The 19,162-nt window shown below is 32.3% G+C and overlaps 1 protein-coding gene across 3 annotated transcripts; it reads left to right on the forward strand.

Moving 5' to 3' along the window:
• The first annotated feature begins 5,130 nt into the window (after positions 1-5,130).
• LOC130729603 (protein ZINC INDUCED FACILITATOR-LIKE 1-like) lies at positions 5,131-18,168 on the forward strand. 3 transcript variants are annotated; one of them, XM_057581409.1, is made up of 18 exons: positions 5,131-5,252; positions 5,346-5,524; positions 5,802-5,842; positions 6,300-6,360; positions 6,474-6,576; positions 6,683-6,785; positions 7,130-7,183; positions 7,273-7,335; positions 14,386-14,435; positions 14,553-14,628; positions 15,765-15,953; positions 16,039-16,126; positions 16,360-16,445; positions 16,535-16,642; positions 16,931-16,975; positions 17,075-17,163; positions 17,675-17,718; positions 17,796-18,168. In XM_057581409.1, exons 1-18 carry the CDS (start codon positions 5,146-5,148, stop codon positions 17,906-17,908), a joined length of 1,599 nt encoding a protein of 532 aa, XP_057437392.1. In that variant the 5' UTR covers positions 5,131-5,145; the 3' UTR covers positions 17,909-18,168. The 3 variants fall into 3 exon arrangements, with proteins under 3 accessions (XP_057437392.1, XP_057437393.1, XP_057437394.1); XM_057581410.1 differs by having other exon boundaries at positions 5,147-5,261; XM_057581411.1 differs by having other exon boundaries at positions 5,155-5,261; positions 5,354-5,524.
• Positions 18,169-19,162: the final 994 nt, after the last annotated feature.

Here is a 19,162-nt window from a genome sequence, read left to right on the forward strand (position 1 = left end):
TGGTTGAATTCTTCTACATTTTGAAGGTCGTTCATCTTGTGGTGGGATAGATGGTGTAGCAATAGTTTGAGGTTGATTGCTACTATTGCCTTCTTTCTTCTTAAAGAATGAACCAATGTTTTTTTGAGTTGTCATAGTATTACACACTGCCAAGAGCCCAAGAAGAAATAGGTAAGAATGTAATTTTTTAACTACAAAAATAGCGTACAAAATGAAATATAGACTAAGAGAAAGCATATAATTAAAATATACATAGAAAGGCAATGCACATTAGGATAGTCATTAGGATGTGTTTTATTCCTTTTTACCTTGATTGTCATTAATTAGAATTTATGTACAATGGGTCTATAAATTAGTATCGGTAACTGATGAAGTCATGAACCTTTCCTCTAACTTGTGAAGAAAATCAACAATTTACTCACACACTAATGTCTAATACTGTTCAAATCCCTCTGTTTTTGTTGTGTTTTATTAGTTAAATGGAACTCTCTAATTCCTTACACAAAATAACTCATTCAATGAAAGTAAGTAACTTTCCTCTCCCAACAAAATCCATTGGATATAGGCTATAGCAAACAACAAGGAGGTAGTAACTAGTGAGACACAATCTCTATGACTATTTTATTTTCTCTCTAAAAAACTTGTCATCAAAAGTTGTAAATAGAAATAGATTATAGATACATTTGAAATAAAAGAGAAAAAAATTGCTTACACCATGAAGGAGAATGACTTGCTTTCTTGTTGAATCACAATCTCACATATCCAAGCAACAAGGGGAAGATGATGATCTTGGAAGGAAAAAGCTTAGCCTTAGGCATGGAACTTGAAAGAAGAAAAGTAAGAACTCTGAAGGAAGGTGAACTAGAGCCACTTCAATTCCTACGGTTAGAAAAAATAATAATGTTATCTTTTGAAAGTTTTTTTAACTTGTGGACAAAAGTGTGACTTGTGGAGATTGGATAAAGACTACAAACTTTTCATTCTTTTGGAAACTTCTTAAAAGCAAGGTACAAAGTGGTGTTGAAACCTTTCCCTTCATATGGCTATAATATATTTTTTTCTTCCTAGGGGGCAGAGAGTTATATCTATATGTAGGGTATATGAAATTTTTTGACCAATGCTAGGGGCGGGCGCCCCTTATGAGTACCCTTGGTTCCGTCCCTGGCCACCACACCACCCTCCACCATTGGTACCACCACCCTCCTCCACCACCACCATCGCCACCGACGTCGTCGCCACCACCACTGCAACCGTCGTCGCAATCACCAATATTATCACTGTCGTTGTTGTCATCGCTATCGTCACTGCCACCACCATCATCACATTCACCTTCCAACACCACCGCCTCCACCACCTCAACCGCCATTATCATCGCTGCTACCACTACATACCGCCATGACCCAACACAACCACTACCGCCGCAACAACTTCTGCCACTGCCGTCACCACCACCATCATCACCAAACACCACCACTGTCGCTGCCACCACAACCCTCCACCACTGCCACCACCACCATCACATCCAACACCACCACCGCTACCCTAACCACCAATCAACATCACCGCTGCCACCTCTACAACCACCACCACAACCACCACCCTCCTTCACCGCCACCGTCATTTTCGCCGCCACCGCCATCTTTACCACCCACTTACACCATCTTCATTTTTATAACATATATAATTAATCAATATTCGACAAAACATAAGTATATTAATTTAAACGAAATGATAAGTTATACAGTATTGTATAGTATTAAAATTGTATAGTATTAAAATTTTATCGGGCTTAATACTATCAAGCCTAATACAATCAGGCCTTACAACATATCAAATGGGCCTATAATTGTATTAGGTCTGATAGAATAAGACTTAACAATAATTAATACTATACATCATACGATGATACACTATCTAACTTATCATATCGTTAAATCGATACAAACATATATCTGGTGGATGGTTGTGGTGGTGAAAAGTGGTGGAGGTGGCGGTGACGACGACGACGGTGGAGGTGGAAGTTGAGGCCATAGCGGTGGTGGTGGGTGGTGCCGGTTGAGTCATTGTGAGAGGGTGATGGAGTTGGTTGTGGCAGTAGTAAGGGTGGCGATGGTAGTGTTGCAGGGTGGTTAAGCCGATTGTGGGAGAGCGTTGGAGTTGGAAATAGCAGTAACAGTGTTGTAGGACGTTGGGAGCGGCAATGGTGGCGATGAGAACGAAGGGTGATGGCGGCAACAACAACGGTGGCGGTGGTGGTTGTGGTGGTAATGGTGACAACATAGTGGTAGTCGATGGTGGCAGTATAGTGGTGGCGGTGATCATGATGGTGGTGGAGTTAGTTATGGCAATAGCAGTAGTGGTGGTGGTGGTGGCACTAGCAATGTTTTACGATTGTGGGTTGTGGTGATGAAGACAATGGAGTTGGGTTGGTAGAGGTGGTAGCGATTGTGGCGGCAATGACGGAGTGGTAGTGGTGGCGATGGTGATGGCAGTTACGACAACAATGATGGTGGCAGTGGTGAAGGTTGTTGTGACAGTGGATTAAATAATTTTAAGTTACTTATACGTCATAATCTTATAATGTCTTATCCATCATTTATTGATGGAGTAAATAATCCATCATTTTAATGTATAGAGTGGATTGATAGATAAGCTCACACAATACAATGTCAACACTAAACAATAGATAAACTCATAATGTATTGTATAAGCTTATATTATCTTGTCTAATACAACACATCAAGCGAGCCATTGATGTTGGATATGAATGTATTAGTTTCGTGGATTTTTTTTTCACTTTCAACAATAAAAAATTTCATCTTACTTTTACCAATTTTTTCCAATCATGATACACGTAGCACGAAACAGTGCTGGACCACTTGGGACACCCAATTTTGTGGCGGTTTAGAACCGCCACAAAGTAAGAAATGAAGGTGTAAAAGGTGGTCTACCACTGTTACATGGCCACGAATCTTTATTGAACTTTTATTCTCCTTCTCTATTACACCACTTATGAACTTCATTGTTATAAACTATCCTGTAACGAAGTGTGACAGACACCATAAATATCTATATTTTGTGACGTATATATTGAAATTCTAACTCACTTATCTTTAATATGATTGGACGATGTTTATATAATCGAAATGTTCTCATAGATCATTTAGACAACCTCTAAACTTTATAATTGAAGACTATTTAAAACTTTCACAGAACTACAAAGGTGTTAGTTGTGTATTCCACAAAATTGAGTTGAGACATCATTTTCGTTTATTTTTTTATTACAAGACATCATTTCCGTTTAGTATATTCTTTTTGGGATTCTTTGGACAGAAAATCTATTTTTTTTTCGTGGTAGTTTGGACAGAAAATCTTAATTCTTGATTATTATTTCCCGAATATTAATGTCCTAATCCCAAGTGTTTGAAAGTAAACGTCATGTTGCGTTTGTGTTCGTTAATACCAAGCCGACAAGTAATTCATCTTTGGAGGATTCACAATATATTTATTACCTTCGTGTCCTTAAATGTTAACTCAATTAGTAAAAGTTAGAGGACATAAAAGTTGGGTGAGATAGAGATGAATGGTCTCAGGTTTAAATCATGAAAATAATGAAATAATTTACTAACATTATTAACAACTAACATTTGTTCATATAGTTTAAGAAAAAAACATTTGCCTATCATATAAAAATAATTTATTACCTCCGTTCCACAACAACTATTGTTTTTTCTTTAATATTTGTTGTTTTATAAAATTAAAACACTGTTTTCTAATTTATTTTTCTTCTACACCGTTATTTAATGGGTTTTTTTTCTACTACACCTAATTTAATAGATTTTCTCTTACTTATAACTTTTTATATTTTTTTAGATTTGCCTTAATATTAACCAATCACAACTTTTCTTTATCAATTACATACTTCTTTATCTAAGGTAAAATTTAATAATTGCACATGATATTTGTAAAACTATATAAGGATAATTAATTTAGTAAAATTATGCTATCAATAATTTTTATTTTAGGGTCTGAAAGAGATTAATTTCTATACACCGACAGTCTAAATAAGTTTTACACAATCACATCTTTCATTTTGCTAGATTATAATTAATTTTGAATTTAATAATATTTAAAATAGAAAATGGAAGGTTGTGAGTGAATGACTATGTAAAACTTTTTACACTATTAGTACGTATAAATTAATCTCTTTTTTTAAACTGTTATTGAAAATTTTAAAATCAATATTTTTTGTTACTTTTTTTTTCTTCTCTTTTTTGGTTACGGAATCAGTTTGTTTTATTTCTCAATTTTAGTTTTTAGAACTAAAATATCGGAATAAAGAAGATTTATTTTATGTTTCAATTTTATATGTTAAATTACATAATTTTTTAAATGTTAGAACTATTTGATAGATAATTTTTTTCTTGAAAAATAATTTCTAAAAACAGTTGTTAAAAACTACAATCAAACAACTATCACTCTGTGTGTGGCGGCATAACTTTTTTTGGTTTGAGACATGTATCCTTCTTTGAAAGCAATTCTGATTGAGTCCAGAACATCTACATTATGGTGGAGCTAACTCTCTCAGCGAAAGTTTTTTCAATTTATAAAACTCGAACTCAAAACCTTATTTAAAGAGAATCAAGTGAAACCAACCAACCACCCGGTAATGTGACAGGACACAACTTTAAACAATTTGCCTAACGTACTTAGCCTAGCATTATTGTTTTGACTTTGTGTCATGTGCAACACATGATAGCTGTATATTCATGCTATTTATTAAACTATCAATTATTCTAATGTTAAAATTTTATAATATAGTCTTGCCGCGAGGAAACAGAATCTTCACGTGGTGGCGCAATGCTGTCAGATCTGTAACGGGGTAATGATATATACACACCTTTTTTTTTTTATACACTTTATTTCCACCTATTTTTATTTTTATCTCTCTCGTCTTATCATCTATCACATCTTATACTTTCTCACTCTTATTTTTTCTTTTCTTCCTATCTCTCTCTTCCTCCACCTTATTCCACCTCATTTTGAGCTGTAAATAAATAATTATTGGATCTGTAACAATTTCTAAACAAATGTTTATATTTTAATGATCAAGATCTCATTCGTTTATTATTTAGTACAAGAGAAATGAAAAAGAAAAAAAACAAAACAAAACTTTCCCATGAAATTTTAACACTTGTGACAACATTTTCATTTCATACGCATACAAAATTGGAGCTCCAAGAGTTTCTCCTGTAATAGCTGTATGTTTGTTTGCTCAACCTTTTTGGGGTCTATTCCTTCTTTCTGATTATTCATTTTCACTTTGTGTGGTGCATGTGATGAAGGGTTATAGATAAGAGGGACACATACAACAACATGGAGAATGAGATCATGAAAGAACCATTGTTGGAGAAGAAGTACTATAAGGACTGCCCAGGCTGTAAGGTGGATCAAGCAAAAGAGCTGAAAAAGGGTGCATCAGTTCTAAATCTTTTAATTATATGGATGTTGATGATATGTGCATGTAAGCATTTTACTCTAATTTCATTTTAATCCTTTTGGCAAAATCTGTAATATTACCAGTGTTTCTGTATCTTGGATGTCTGGAATTGTGTGAACCTAGCTCAAAAAAGGAGTGTCTTGGTGCCTTCTATATGGGTGGTGTGGGAAAATTGAAGTTAATAATCTTTTATGGAATTTTCAATCTGATATATATTTTGAAAAGATAAAACAAATAAATAAATAAGCGTTTGATGTCTTCCTCTGCCAGTTGAAATGTCTTTTTATTTTGTCTTGTGCAGCACTACCGATATCATGTCTCTATCCATTCCTTTATTTCATGGTGAGTTTAACTATCTACTATATGAACACCTGAGGATTTAATTTTTTTTATATATTTTGAGTATTTCAGTTCAAGTTCAATTTCAGTTTTTAATTTATTTTAGATTCATAATTAAAGATGAATTGAAATTGATTGTTGATTGCTTCCTACTGAACATAAAAACTAGAATTAATCAAATATATTGATCTATTCCCATGTTCTTTTGTTCATTTTAAAAAATGAATCAGTATTAACATTAATATGAAGATTTTTCTTTCAAAAAAAAACATTAATATGAAATATTTTTCTTCACTATATGAAGTACCCTTCACAGTTTTCCGCATTATACCATGTCATGTTTCCTCTCAACAACACATTTGTAGTGTGACTGATAAGTACAAACTCTAGTTGAATCGATAACTGTTATGCACGCACAGTACATAATATACATACTCAATAATGCAACATCTATTTTCAGGTAAAGGACTTCAATGTTGCGAAAACGGAGGCTGATATTAGTACTTATGCTGGTTATGTGGGTAAGATTAATTACTACTTTTTGTATTTCTTTCCATTCTTTCAAGTCTAATTCTATCCTTCATATGAGTTCTTAATTTATTAGTGGTACATGTATGATCGAAAAATGTTGTAGGATCTACATTGATGCTCGGTAGAGCTTTGACATCTGTAGGCTGGGGACTGTTTTCTGATCGTTATGGTAGAAAACCTGCTTTAATTGTTGGGGTTATGTCAGTGTGAGTACTATATATTGGATTTGTCATTTTGTCAATGAAATAATGGATGCTTTCTTTAAGTAATGTTGTGAGGTTTCTCATAACTACAATGTTTCCTTCATTTCAGTATCATTTTCAACACACTATTCGGCCTTAGTACAAATTTTTGGATGGCCATTATAACCAGATTTCTTCTAGGATGTGGTAATGGTATAATTGGACCAGTAAAGGTACGTTTTTTGTGCAGTTCAAATTTTCATCCTCCAATAACATAACACATACATTTTCTGGGTGTTGAGTATGACTCATCGCGATCGCGGCCCATGTTTGTAACACTGAAATCCTAATTATTGTATTTATAACGAATTAATAAACGGAACTATAACTTCTCTATAGTCCCAGACGTAAGCAATTTGGCCAAACTGCGTGAACAAAGCTTTCATTTATTTCTCTCTACTCTTAATTTGTAATCGTGTTGTTGTTCTAACATTGAGTTTACACACATGGATATACATGACTTTTTCAATGACTCAAACTCATCTATATATATATATATAACTCCTTTATTTAACAGGCTTATGCTACTGAACTTTTTAGAGAAGAGGATCAAGCTATAGGACTCTCTACGGTAAGTCTCATCATCAACTCTTGTTATCAACTGTAACTTCTCATAACTGCATTTCCATCATAATAATATGAAGTGTGATATGCCTTTAGGTCAGTGCAGCTTGGGCTATAGGTCTGATAATTGGCCCAGCATTGGGAGGCTATTTGGCTCAGGTACTGTGGTTAATTAATTACCTTTTTTCCTTTAGAAGTATAAATGGACCTTGCAAAAAGTCTGGAATTTAGTATATGCACATAAGAATGAGAGTAAGAATTAAGAATAAAGATAGCAATGAAACAATCTGGTATATTGAAACAAATATGAACCAACATTAAAATTCATGAGCCGATGGAAATTGGCAACTTATAGGATCAACTTTTGGGCTACATAAGAAGCACTTGGATTCAAAAGAAAGTAAGCTTTCGTGAGATTTTTGTGAACTGAGGTTTATGCCATAAAAATCCAAAGTATTATTCTGTGTGAGAAACCAAGTGTATTGAGGTTTTGGGTATAGACTATAGAGTGTGATTGCTTTTGTTTTTGTTGACTCGGTTATTTTAATAAATAAATAAGAGAATTCATAGGGATATCTGGGGACTAGATTCGTGTTTTGTGAAGTGCATGAATGTAAAATAAAGCGTTACATCGGTGTAGAAAACAGTAAAGATCAAAAGAAAACAAAGATCGATCAAAAAGAAAAATGAAAGACAAATAAAGATGAAAAACTAAAATTGCATGGAATTGAAAAGGTGGTTCACACAAGGTGTACTCTTAGGTATTCCCATGATCGTTGTATATATGTCACCTGTATAGGTTGTACATGTAGCTTTTTAGGGAGTTGCTTCAAGTAGTGATTTGCGGTCCCTTATTACATTGTGCTGAGTACTATTTATAGATAAATTTTAAAACTACTTCTAAACCGGTAAGTTACAGAATCCTCATGTGTCCTTCGACGTGAAGAACTCCCCATTGGTTGCTTCCTTGCATTTGGATTGTGTAACTGCTCCTTTGGTGTGATTTCCATGTCTTTGATTCGAAATCTGCTAATCTTCACTAAATGTTTGAGATTTTCACTAAGTAGTGGAAGAATGAGACTTCAGCCTCGGACCTGGAGCTCCGATCTAATCTGAACACTTAGTCGATCCATTTATGAATTAGAATCCGGAAATTCTATTTCATGGCCTTGATTTGTGAAGGTCTTCCACCAATTCCTACCTTCCGGTCTTGGTAAAGTTTCAGGTTAACTATTTCATAAATCCTTTGTTAATATAACATTTTCCTAGTCTAGAAAAAACTTATTTGTTTCTTTCTTTAGATTATTATTTCTCCACCGTATAATTTCTACTTCCCCACATACAAATTCTTAACAAGTGGCATAAGAGCCATTTGATTCTAATAAATCATGGTCCTCTTGATGGCTTCTCCAAAGTTCGAGATAGAGAAATTTGGCAGGGCAAATGACTTAATCTTTGGAAGGTTAATGTGGAGTTTCTTGGCCAGTGGAATTGTCAATCGACCATTACTGCCGAAGGTGTGCCAATAGGTTGGGATGCTGCTAAGCATTTTAATGCAGAATGAAATGCTGAATTTAATTGACTCAAATAGATCATATAGATAGATACAAATTATAGCATGTTCTGATTCAATAATGAAAAAAAAAAAGGAATTGTACACCTGAAAGGATTGAAGAATACATGAGTCTGTTGTTTGACCAAAGAATGTTAGTGGAAAGACACCAGAGGGGTTGAACTGCTCTCTGCACCTGGTAATACGTTCTCTAGATAAACTGTCTAATGGGGCAGCAGTTTATATATCACCAGTTGAGACCAGGGTCCCTCATTAGGCAAAGTTAACTGACCTAACCCATCATATGTCAGTTACTAACAAAAGCCTAATTTATCATCCATCATAATACATGTAATTGAATTAATTTAATAATTCACATAATTGATATTAATGACCAAACAAAATATATTCTAATTAATTGATAATGTTAATCCACATAACAAAAAAGAGAGTTAATTATAAATAAATCTAACATTCTCCCACTTGGATTAACATTTGTCAATTAACATAAAACATATGTATCATTAAACGAAATATCAATTATGGCAAAATACATGTAAGACAAAGAAATATAACCTGTGCACCAAAAGTTACTCAACAAAAGATTTTATCCGATAGGGATAATAACCATATGTAACAAAGACTTATATTTCATACAAAACAAAGATGGATATAGAAAGCACAGCAATAACCAGAAGTGCTATTCCATAAAATGACTCAAACATCTAAAATGCTATAAGAGATGTGATAACAAAAGCAACAACATATCTCATAAATTACAATTCAGACTCCCACTGATCCTGAACATCAAAAGACTTTAACCACATGAGTTATGTGATTCCAACAATAAAGTCTTAGATCAGTGAATATACCATTATCAATAATGTATTTCATTATAGTCTGAAATTTTATCACAAGGGGTCTACAAGTTCATTAGGTACCATCAAAGCCACAAACAAAATTCCACAAAGGTCTAAGTGCATTTTAGCCCAACAAAAGTAAAAATTACATGTTGGCTAAACAACAAAACGCTCTGCAGAAGTTGACATAAAATCAATTCAAGATTTCCTAAACAAGTGACTATAAATCCATGTGAAGCTAGAGCTTTATAATAGCATGGACGATACTTGTTTTGACAAAAGGATATCTTGAATTAATAAAACACAAAATGTCAATAATAAGCAAGCACTTATGACCATTGGTCTAAAACAAGAGTATAAGTACCTTAAGAATGCAAGAAATCATACTCGATAGGAGTAGTGATACTATACATCCAAGTCACTTATACATTTGACCATACGTGGAATGTTGGCTATGATCACAAGCACAGTAAAATTACATGTCAATGTGTTGTACCAACAAAATAATGTTGGCCTTAATCGAAAGCACCACAAAAAAAATGCATGTCAAATGTGCTGTACCAGACATAATGTTGGCCGAAACAAAAGCACCATAAAATTACATGTCAAATGTGCTGTACCAACCAAATAGTGTTGGCCAAGATCAAAAGCACCATAAAATTGCATGTCAAATGTGCTGTACCAGACATAATGTTGGCCGAAACAAAAACACCATAAAATTACATGCCAAATGTGCTGTACCAACCAAATAGTGTTGGCCAAGATCAAAAGCACCATAAAATTGTATGTCAAATGTGCTTTACCATCATAATAGCCCCAAGCACTCATTAAGAGTGCTTACTGAGATTCAACAAAATATATATATATATATATATATATATATATATATATATATCTCAGTAACTAGAATGAGACTGAGCATCAAAGTCTCCAAAAGAGTATGTCATACAATTATTAAAGTACTCGTAAGAGTATATGACAATATAATAGCTCCAAAAATATACCATGATAACACAAAAGTGCACACAAAATATATGGTATAAATATATTAATAAGTAGTCTTAAGACAAAGCAATTGTGTGCACACTCCCACTAATCTAATATACCGATGGTAACATTAGGAATCCATTAGAGCCAACTAGAACCAAAATACTCTAAACGGTACATCCTTAATAGTGGGAAAATGACTTTGCGGTAAAGTCAATGTGAGTCTGGAGCTCACAATCTTTCTCTCTCCAAGGATAATTGATTAGAGAGAAATAAAATAATGCTGAGTTTACGAGAAGTGGTTACTAAATAATCACAAAATCGAGTCCAATATATATACCACAAATTCTTATGAAATTTGTGATGAAACTAACCACAAACTCAACATATAAGATTAAGGAGATTATAAATGTTCATTTGACATTTCTCAACATAAAATCTCCTTATATTACCACATACATAAAATCGTTAAAAGATTTTATCAATGAGGCAACCCATAATTTATAAACAAATGAGTGAGATTAGCATCTCTGATATTTAAAATAAAATATGAGGTCACTTGTATGTTTTCACTAAACTCACTCAAAGTTCAAGTGCTACGATATAGACAATAACTAAACACACTTGAACATAATTAAAGTTGGGTTACCAATAACATCAGCGGAAGCATATAGGACCTATAGTTAACCCCTGTAGAGGATATGGTAACAAGTAGTCTCTAACTCCCACTTTCACTATATATTGTGGATAAAAAACAATAATTCAAAGTCAGTAAGCTAATTTGATAGTTTGACAAATTATCTTAACAATTATAGGGAGTTCATTGTATTTCAATATTCTCAAAAGAGATTTAATAATATCCTCAACATAGGTCCCATTATAAAGTGATATCTAGTAGTATATCACACATAAGTGTATCGATTTTCAAATTCAACTAATTGAGCAATTAGTTGAGTGAGAGACATTGCATAACTTCAACTCAAAAAGATAAGTCTCTCCCACTTGATAGAGAAAAATAGTTGAGTTAAACATACCAAAATAAAACAAAAGAATACTTTAAGTATTTTTAAATTAAAAGAATACCCAAAACTATTTTCTCTATCACACAATGATCATGTCAAGCAATGTCATACCGATAGGGTATATCCATTACTTACACAATGCAATAATAAGGAAAAATATATCAATATATATTTTATTTAATATAAATTTGCTTTGCGATAGGCAAATGCAAATCTTTAAGATAAATATTGTAAAAAATAAATTGTCCAATTAATGTAATGTATCTAATCTTATGTCCCAAAAATTCTAATACCGATAGGGTAGTGGAATGAATTGACATAAGTTAACAACACATAATACATTACAAACAAAACCACACATTACACTAATAATAATTTACCGATAGGGTAATATACACAAAACTCCATGAAAATTCTTTAAAGAATTTAGATAATATAATTTCCCCAAATTCTGAATAACTGCGCCCACGATAGGTGAGATCGCAATTACACAAAATATAATAAAGTGCATGTAATCACATCAAAGTATTATGAATAACTGCGCTCACGATAGGTGAGATCACAATCACACAAAATATAATAAAGCGCATGTAATCACACCAAAGTTTGTATAAACCATAAGATGTAATTTATATACAAAGATTATAGGCTTTAATTATATAAAACCTAAAATATTAGTTCCATAGACAAAGAAACTAGCAAATAGATTATACTAAAAAAATATTGCTAGCAAACTAAAGAACTTTCTCCATAATTTTAAGGTCCATGAGCCTATAGCATAGTAATAAAAAAAAAATTACTATTCAATATATGGTTTATATAAATAGGAGCGCACAAAAGAATTTTAAATTTTTAATATGAAACATATATGTCAAAATTTAATCAGAATGTGGTAGTCATGTCATATACTTACATTTAACTACCACTTTAATAAACAAAGTAATATCAAAGTATTACATGGTTAAATAATAAATCAATTAGAGAGTTCCAAAATATATATATATATATATATATATATATATATATGTGTGTGTGTGTGTGTGTCATGATGTCTTGAATGCCACACAAATATAATTGCATAGCTAAAATAAACATAAACATCAATTGGAGAATTAATTTCATTAACGAAATTCTCTAAAGACGCAGTTATATAGTCAATCAGCGTATGGAAATTTTATAATCAGATTTAGATTGTCACATTTATCATCGTGAGTAGAGTTCAGTAAAATTCACAATTTAATAACTCATGAAACACAATATATTATACTCTAATGGTTAATTTATTAAACCATAAAATATTTCACAAATATAAAATATGTACTAGTGGAAATTTTAGTTTCATGATTGCACTGGCAGAGGAGAAAGAAAACGTGCGCCACTTCACATTGGTCTTGATATTTTAACATACCATACATGCATGATTTATCATGTTATCCCATAGTTACATAGAGTCCACCCACAAACAATCAGTCAAAGCACATGTACTAAAGAAGTGCATCGTGTGTAACAGCAGTAGTTTTGAAAAGTCATAATGTGCCACGTCAGAAAGGAAAAATAACCAACTTATCCTCTTTTTTTTTCGCTACAGTGACATAAGAAACAAACTTTTCTTCACTGGTACGAAAAACGCAAGAAGCCAAGAACACATGGTATAGCACATATTGATTTCTTCTGATAAACTATGTTATAAAGATAAAATTTTGAGCGTTAACCACAGGTCTAAGAAGACTAAGATCCCTTAAGAAGTTTTCGAAGCTATGCATCACAGAGAGAGAATTTGTAATCGAAATTTTAGGGTTCATGAAACCCAAAACAAGAAAATGTTAATTTCTCACAAAGTACTCAATGAAATCATCCCAAATTTCAGTGTGTAAGTCATATGGCTATGAGAATCAAAACCCCTCAACCAATTTCTGAAATCACGTATAGAATCCCAGGATTGAAATTGAACAAGGACGTTTTCCAACAAAACGGGAAAAGAACAGACACGTGATTAACAGGCACACATATAACTGAACAGCCATAATCCATATCTACTTAGCTCTGATACCAATTGCTGAATTTAATTGACTCAAATAGATCATATAGATAGATACAAATTATAGCATGTTCTGATTCAATAATGAAAAAAAAAAGGAATTGTACACCTGAAAGGATTGAAGAATACATGAGTCTGTTGTTTGACCAAAGAATGTTAGTGGAAAGACACCAGAGGGGTTGAACTGCTCTCTTCACCTGGTAATACGTTCTCTAGATAAACTGTCTTATGGGGCAGCAGTTTATATATCACCAGTTGAGACCAGGGTCCCTCATTAGGCAAAGTTAACTGACCTAACCCATCATATGTCAGTTACTAACAAAAGCCTAATTTATCATCCATCATAATACATGTAATTGACTTAATTTAATAATTCACATAATTGATATTAATGACCAAACAAAATATATTCTAATTAATTGATAATGTTAATCCACATAACAAAAAAGAGAGTTAATTATAAATAAATCTAACATGAAAAACACATAGTACAATATTTTTTTCGTGACTGATAATGTGCTGTGAGTGATAGACAAAAATATAAAAACTCGAAAGTGTACCATAGAATTGCTCGGATAACTGAATTGCAATACTTAATCTCTAAGAAATAAAGAAGATAGATTAAACAATATGATAATCTTAATCTAAAAGAATCCAAACAATATCTTTGTCTGTGTATATAGGTAATGGCACACATTTATGTGTAGTTTTTCCATTTGCGCCTCTAATAAAGGAAATTTCTTATTGCAGCCTGTAATGAAATACCCCCACATATTTCCAAAGGGCTCTTTTTGGGATAAGTAAGTGGAATTCTCCTGCAGTTTATTTGATTTTGGCTCCCATCTTTGTCTTTCTATCAATTTATCATTTAATAATATGTGAAATTTTTTTTGCCAAAAATACAAATCATTTTGCAGGTTTCCATACTTCTTGCCCTGCTTTATAATATCAGGACTAGCATTTCCAGTTCTGATTGCCTGTATTTGGATTCCGGTATGTAACACAGGTTCTGACATATCTGTTCATTAGCCAACATGTTTCTGTTTAGGGCCTGATTGTTTACAGTTTTCAGTTTTTTAAAACTGAACACCTGTTTGATACGACTTGTTCTCATATTCAGTTTTTAAAACTAAAACAACTAAAAAATGCTTTCAGTTTTTATTTTTAGTTTTCATATATCAGTTTTCTAAATGTTGGAAAAAATGTTAATCAAACTGCTTTCTTCTTCTGAAAACTGTTTCTGAAAATTGTTTTAAAAATTGAAAACTAAATAAGCAATTAAACTGCAATTAATGTTTTGTTGATTTTAGTTTTAACACTTTTATGATGATTTTTTTGTTTATTGATTTTTGGGTCATTTTGTCTCTTTTATACTAGTGTTATTAAACTCGGCCCGGTGATCGACTCGGTCAGGCAACTGGGTCACTGATTCGAATGCTTGACTCGGTGTATATTAAAAAATTATAAAATAGTCCAATACGATATAAAGTTAATATATAAATAATAAAAGAGGTTTTTAAAACATTAAACAAAATGATGGTGTAGTGGTTAACATTTCTTCACATTTTCTCAAGGTCCTATGTTCAAACCCCTATTGTAACAACTTTTTAGATAAATATAACATTTTTATACTACTTTACAATAAATAAATAAAATTGGTCGAAATTTTTTTGAAAAGGCTTAAATTCTGCACATCTCCTAAATGGGCTCCCATGTACGACCCATTAACAACATCATAAAAAAATTAAAAACAAAAGTGGGTTGCTTTCTGTGTGGCTTCAATCCGTTACATGTACTTACCCTTTGAGTTTGGGCCCGGCCCAGTTCTTCTCTTGGAATCAAATCAGCACTTTCAACCAAAAAAAAATAAATAAGTGACTCGCTGGTTCAACTAAAAATCAGCTGAGTCACCGATTTTTCATCTAAACCGGCCGGTTTGAATGCATGGACGATTCGATTGTTCAACTCGTACCGGCTAGTCACCGGTTCACAATCGGACCGGTTCGACCGGCCGGTCTAGTCCAAGTTTCATAACACTGTTTTATACCCTCCTTTTGTCTTCATTGTTTGCACGGTCTTGTATGTCTTACTGTCTCCTTCATTGATAATTTTTTTTTAAATACTTGCAGGAAACACTTCATAATCACAAAGGTGGAAATGAGTGCACAGATGAGGCTGAAGCTTTAGAAAATGGAAGCAATAGGGTTAACAAAGGAAAGACAACCCAAAAGAATGAAAACCTCTTAAAGAATTGGCCCTTAATGTCATCTATCATTGTTTATTGTATTTTCTCACTTCATGACATGGCTTATACAGAGGTATCATTTCTACCTAATGAGGTTATCCATATATCAATGCCTGGGGGGTTTGAACTTTACAATTCATTCCTTCAATTGTCTTCAGGTTTTCTCTTTATGGGCTGTCAGTCCTCCTAGCCTGGGGGGTTTGAACTTTACAACTGATAATGTTGGCAATGTTCTTGCAATATCAGGTGCATCTCTGAAACCTATAATGATGGTTTATCAATGTTGGGCATATTTATTTCCTTACTAAATTTCCATGGTATACTTTCTTGTTTTTCATTTGGTTCGGTAATCTGTTAAAATTACTAATTCTTTTTTTGCATAGTGACAAGTGACTATATGTTTACATTTAGCGTTAATCTTTGTATCTGATACCCTATAAGATAGTAGATATTTAGTTTAATTACTCTCAAATTGTCAGGTCTTCTACTTATTATCTACCAGCTTATCCTATACCCATATGTGGAAAGAGCTTGTGGACCTATTAGAATTTCCCGCATTACAGGGGTTAGTTGTTATTTAATTGTTGCAATACTATTCAACATGTCAATATTTATTATTTGAAATATGTGATGTTAATGTGGTTCCATATGCAGATGTTATCCATACCACTTCTGCAAAGTTACCCCTTTATAGCAATGTTGTCAGGCGTAACACTATACATTGTGATAAGTCTTGCTTCTATTCTGAAGAATATTTTATCTGTGAGTACCCTCTTTTTACATATTTAAACATTCATGAGTAATAATAAGATTTTACAGTAAACTGAACTATATTCAGTGTGATTCACTATAGCATGTTTGGATCAACTTCTCTTTCCTTAAAACTAAGTCTAGCATTCATAAGCTACTCGCATAAACTTCCACCTAGACTTGATTTTGCTTTTAAAAATAATTGTAGAAAGGATTTTCCACCTCTGAGTTTAGTTTAATTGATTCTTACAAGGTTCTCTATGTTACAAATGTGATTGACTGTAATTTTATTTTTTTCAGATGACCATCATAACTGGTTTATTTATTTTGCAAAATAGAGCAGTGGTAAGTTTTCAAATAATTTTATTCTTCTTTTTTCCACAAGAAGTTTGAAATTATTTTTTGTTAGGTCACCACCATATGTTATGTTTATTTTGAAAACAGAAACAAAACCAAAGGGGGGCAGCTAATGGCATTTCTGTGACTTGTGTGTCTCTATTCAAAGCTATTGGCCCTGCTGTAGGTGGTGCCTTGTGAGTATTCCTTTGATCTCTTCTGCTTTTAATTATTTGACTTGTTGTAATTAAAAATTGTGAATGTAGATCTCTTCCAGTGATGCTTGCTATAAAACTAACAGATTAATGTAAAGATCTTATATGTTTCATCATATAGCTTGATTTGATTTATGTTCGGCTAATACTTAATGTCGAGTTCGTAAATATTTAGGGTTTAAATCCACCACCAAAGCTAGTTCAAAGGTGATGATTGACTTCTTTACCCTTTATAAGGACTTATTTAGATACATCTCTAACTAATATGGAAGACATTCGTATCCTTTTATCTGTCAATGTATACCTTGATCAATTATTTGTGTAATAAGAGTTAACTGAAATTACTTACTCCACTTTGATCCATTCTAAGTTGACAAATTTTTTAATAGTAGAAGTTTTAATACACATGTTAATATGTTATCTGATTAAAAGTTGGATATTTAGAAAACGATCTTCAATTTTCTTCTTATTGTCTTGAATCTTGACAATGCAGATTAACTTGGTCACAAAAGCGAATGCATGCTTCTTTCCTGCCAGGTATGATGTTCAACTAGCTCGTTTGAGCCGATTCATATGTAATTACTTGCAACTTATACTTGTACATTTAACTGCAGGCACACATATGATCTTCTTTATAATGAATTTAGTTGAAGGACTTGGACTGCTAATGATGTTTAAACCATTCCTTAATGACGAAAAGAATACACACTCAGATCAGTTACACTGACATCAATCAACTTTAATTTGCCTGAGGTGTGGTAGCACCAACCAAGGAAGGGTTCCATTATTGAGGACGATGAGGGTAACTAGGTTCTTAACGTTTTCATCAATGTGACCCCTGGCTTTGTATTACATAAGGTTGTTGTGTGCTTTGTGAAAAAGGAAGAATGAACAAAACAGAAATCGGAAAAGCATGGGGGATGAATAAAGAGAAATACCATATGTTGTTTTGCTTTTCTTAAGATGAAAGTGTCAAATTATATTCTACTTCTAGCTTTGCAATACATAAAGTTGTTGTTTGCTTAGTAAAAAAGAATAATGAACAAGACAGAAATCGGAAAAGAATGAGAGAAACAGTAAAGAGAAATACCAAATATTGATAGGCGTTTCTTAAGATGAAAGTGACATACTTACATTCTACTTCTGATTTTGTAATAGACTAGTATAGCAGCCCGTGCCATGCACGGGTAGCTTTTTTTGAAATTTTGTAAAATTATTATATTTAAAATAATTGTGGTAAAATTATATCTGAACTAATTATAATATATTTCTAATCTTTAAATTTTCGTGTGCATGAAACTTAGATTATCATTTATCTTTTATAAGATATGTATAAAAATATTTCAAGTTTACATATGTTTGGGAATAAATTTTATGAAAATATGAAATTTTACTTTACAACATTGGGCCCAAAAATAATTAAATGTAACACACATATATTTCTAAAACAAAAGGTTTTTTAATGAAACAATTAAAGGTTTATTTTTTGGTCGAATACAATTAAAGGTATGTACAAAGGTTCTCATGAGTTAGTAAGCACACACAGCCCTAGAAAAACCCAAAACCAATCCAAGCCCTAAACAACCAACCAACCCAAAGAATAAAAAGAAAAACTCAATTAACCTTTATTAGTTTTTTTTGAACGTAACCTTTATTACCTAAATCCTGAAGAATCATCTCTTCATTATTTATTATATTATCATACTTTTATTTACATTCGCCCCACAAATTATTGAAAAAGTTTGAAAAATTATTAAAATTATATTATTCATATTTTAAACATGAAAATATTTTCATGTAAAATATTTTCCACCTAAAAACTTTATACCCTAAAATTTAAACACAAATAAATGTAAAAAATATATATCTTCTAATCATTGTACCATATATTATAATATTATGCTTTTATATATTTTCATTCCTAAAAGTTTTCAAAAAAGTACTCATATTATATTCTCAAATATTTTTTCCTAGTTTAAAT

The sequence above is a fragment of the Lotus japonicus genome, chromosome 1 (assembly GCF_012489685.1).
Source record: "Lotus japonicus ecotype B-129 chromosome 1, LjGifu_v1.2".
In the NCBI taxonomy this organism is placed as follows: domain Eukaryota; kingdom Viridiplantae; phylum Streptophyta; class Magnoliopsida; order Fabales; family Fabaceae; genus Lotus; species Lotus japonicus.

Coding starts and splice junctions, on each gene's coding strand:
- LOC130729603 (XM_057581409.1), top strand. CDS start 5,146: ATGAAAAAGAAAAAAAACAAAACAAAACTTTCCCATGAAATTTTAACA. Junction 5,843..6,299: donor ATCCATTCCTTTATTTCATG/GTGAGTTTAACT, acceptor ATCTATTTTCAG/GTAAAGGACTTCAATGTTGC. Junction 16,446..16,534: donor GAATTTCCCGCATTACAGGG/GTTAGTTGTTAT, acceptor TTCCATATGCAG/ATGTTATCCATACCACTTCT.